Source organism: Colobus angolensis, unplaced genomic scaffold (assembly GCF_000951035.1).
Source record: "Colobus angolensis palliatus isolate OR3802 unplaced genomic scaffold, Cang.pa_1.0 Scaffold350, whole genome shotgun sequence".
Taxonomy (NCBI): Eukaryota; Metazoa; Chordata; class Mammalia; order Primates; family Cercopithecidae; genus Colobus; species Colobus angolensis.
In genome coordinates this window covers 680,411-683,543 of record NW_012116822.1, presented here as the reverse complement: position 1 = coordinate 683,543, position 3,133 = coordinate 680,411, and the positions used below count along the sequence as shown (strand labels likewise).

Below are 3,133 nucleotides of genomic sequence, written 5' to 3'. Positions count from 1 at the left end.
CAAAAGTTAGCCGGGCATGGTGGCAGGCGCCTGTAATCCCAGCTACTTGGGAGGCTGAGGCAGGAGAATTGCTTAAACTCAGGAGGTGGAGGTTGCAGTGAGCCGAGATCACGCCACCGCAATTCAGCCTGGGCAACAGAGCCAGAATCCAGCTAAACAAAAAAAAAAAAAAAATTACAAAAATTACCGAGTGTGGTGTCGAGCGCCTGTAATCCCAGCTACTCAGGAGGCTGAGGCAGGAGAATCACTTAAACCTGGGAGGCGGAGCCTGCAGTGAGCCGAGATCGCGCCACTGTGCTCCACCCTGCGCGACAGAGCGAGACTCTGTCTCCAAAAATATATATATATATAGTGGGGGAGGGGTGCGGAGGATGGAGGCGGCAGTGTCCGCTGCAACGGTTGGGCTGCGCGTGAGAAGCTGGCGGTGCAGGCACCTGCGCTCGGGGAAGGCTGGCGGCGGCCGGGCCATGGCGGGAGACCCCCTCCTCCGGGCTCCCTGAAGTCCCGGGAGCCGCGACCCATGGGATCGTCGAGCAGCCGGGTGCTGCGCCAGCCGAGGCGAGCCCTTGCCCAGCAGGAGCAGGGTGCCAGGGCGGGGGGGCTCGGCCGGGAGGCCGGACCCTGGAGACCCTGCGGCGGGCTACGGCTTCTGTTACTGCCCGGGCAGTCACAAGCGCAGCGGGGCCTTCTGCTACTGTCGCCCTGACTCGGAGAGAGACGAGGATGAGGAGGAGAGGGACGAGCAGCAGCCGCTCCTCCACATCCCTGCAAGGAAAAAATTAAGGAGTACATCCAAATATATTTATCAAACATTATTTTTGAATGGTGAAAACAGTGACATTAAAATTTGTGCTCTAGGAGAAGAATGGCGATTACACAAAATATATTTATGTCAATCTGGCTACTTTTCTAGTATGTTCAGTGGTTCTTGGAAAGAATCCAGCATGAATATTATTGAACTGGTGATTCCAGACCAGAACATTGATGGAGAAGCGCTGCAGGTTGCGTTTGGTTCACTGTATGGAGATGACGTGTTGATAACGCCCAGTCGAGTTGTTGCCATTTTGGCAGCAGTTTGTATGCTGCAGTTGGATGGTTTAATACAGCAGTGTGGTGAGACCATGAAGGAGACAATTACTGTGAAAACTGTGTGTGGCTATTACACATCAGTAGGGACCTATGGATTAGATTCCGTAAAGAAAAAGTGCCTTGAATGGCTTCTAAACAATTTGATGACTCACCAGAGTGTTAAACTTTTTAAAGAACTCAGTATAAATGTCATGAAACAGCTCATTGGTTCATCTAACTTATTTGTGATGCAAGTGGAGGTGGATGTATACACCACTCTAAAAAAGTGGAAGTTTCTTCAACTTGTGCCTTCTTGGAATGGATCTTTAAAATAGCTTTTGACAGAAACAGATGTCTGGTTTTCTAAACAGAGAAAAGATTTTGAAGGTATGACCTTTCTTGAAACTGAACAAGGAAAACCATTTGTGTCAGTATTCAGACATTTAAGGTTACAATATATTATCAGTGACCTGGCTTCTGCAAGAATTATTGAACAAGATGCTATAGTACCTTCAGAATGGCTGTCTTCTGTGTATAAACAGCAGTGGTTTGCTATGCTGCGGGCCGAACAAGACAGTGAGGTAGGGCCTCAAGAAATCGATAAAGAAGAACTAGAGGGAAATAGCATGAGGTGTGGTAGAAAGCTTGCCAAAGACGGTGAATACTGCTGGTGTTGGACAGGTTTTAACTTCAGCTTTGACCTACTTGTAACTTACACCAATTGATGCATCGTTTTCAAACGCAATACACTGAATCAGCCATGTAGCGGGTCTGTCAGTTTACAGCCTCAAAGGAGCATAGCATTTAGATTACGTTTGGCTTCTTTTGATAGTAGTGGAAAACTAATATGTAGTAGAACAACTGGCTATCAAATACTTATACTTAAAAAGGATCAGGAACAAGTGCTGATGAATTTGGACAGCAGGTTTCTGACCTTCCCTTTATATATCTGCTGTAACTTCTTGTATACATCGCCAGAGAAAAGAATTGAAAATAATCATCACCCAGAAAATCCAGAAAACTGAAGATCTCATCGGTTGGGAACAGTAGCACTTTGAAAACTTTTTAGGCCAGCTTTAATTTAATGGCCCTACTGATATTCGCATCTAAGGTGACTAACGATGGTAAAGGCCTTATGAACTGTACAGACAATACAGAAGATTGTTCTTATCCTCATTGCATTTCTCTGCATATATGAACAAAACATTTTAAAGCCAAGAAAATATCTGTCGAACCATTTCTGTTAGTACAATGTCAACTCATGCTTTTAATTTAGCATCAGCAGAAAATTACTATAGGTAAATCTCACATTTATCTGCAACAAAATATAGATTTAATTTTTAGCTTAAACTTTGTTTCTACCTTATGTTAGTGGACCTCAGTTATCCATCAGTAAATTTATTTTTATTTGGCTAAAATAATCTAAAAGAATAATTTGGATGGCCAATTAGAAATGCTGTTTTGAGTTGGTGCATTTAAAGCTTTCTTTTAATTTTTTTTTTTTTTTTTTTTTGAGAGGGAGTCTCTCTCTGTCATCCAGGCTGGAGTGCAATGGCTTATTATGATTCCTCCTTTTAGTCTGATATCTTTCCAGTTCATACTTGTTTTTTTTTTTTTGAGACGGAGTCTCGCTCTATCGCCCAGCCTGGAGTGCAGTGGCGGATCTCAGCTCACTGCAAGCTCCGCCTCCCGGGTTTAGGCCATTCTCCTGCCTCAGCCTCCCGAGTAGCTGGGACTACAGGCACCCGCCACCTCGCCCGGCTAGATTTTTGTATTTTTTAGTAGAGACGGGGTTTCACCATCTTCGCCAGGATGGTCTCGATCTCCTGACCTCGTGATCCGCCCGTCTCGGCCTCCCAAAGTGCTGGGATTACAGGCTTGAGCCACCGCGCCCGGCCCATACTTGTTTTTAATCATTAAATGCTTTCTTCCTGGTTTTGGAGACTAAGCTGAGAAACTTTTTTTAAACTTAAGCATGGTCATGCTATTTTTTTTAATTTGGCTTTCCTAGGATTTTAAGAACAATGAAAGTTAGCTTCACACCTTCAAATGATCTTGAATGAGT

General features: G+C 44.7%; 1 protein-coding gene across 1 annotated transcript; it reads left to right on the top strand.

Annotated features, from left to right (window-relative positions):
* The first annotated feature begins 520 nt into the window (after positions 1-520).
* On the top strand, positions 521-2,439 carry LOC105519536 (germ cell-less protein-like 1). Its single transcript, XM_011952914.1, is given in 2 exon segments — positions 521-595; positions 597-2,439. Coding segments are annotated over 2 exon segments (1,572 nt in total). The 3' UTR covers positions 2,094-2,439.
* Positions 2,440-3,133: the final 694 nt, after the last annotated feature.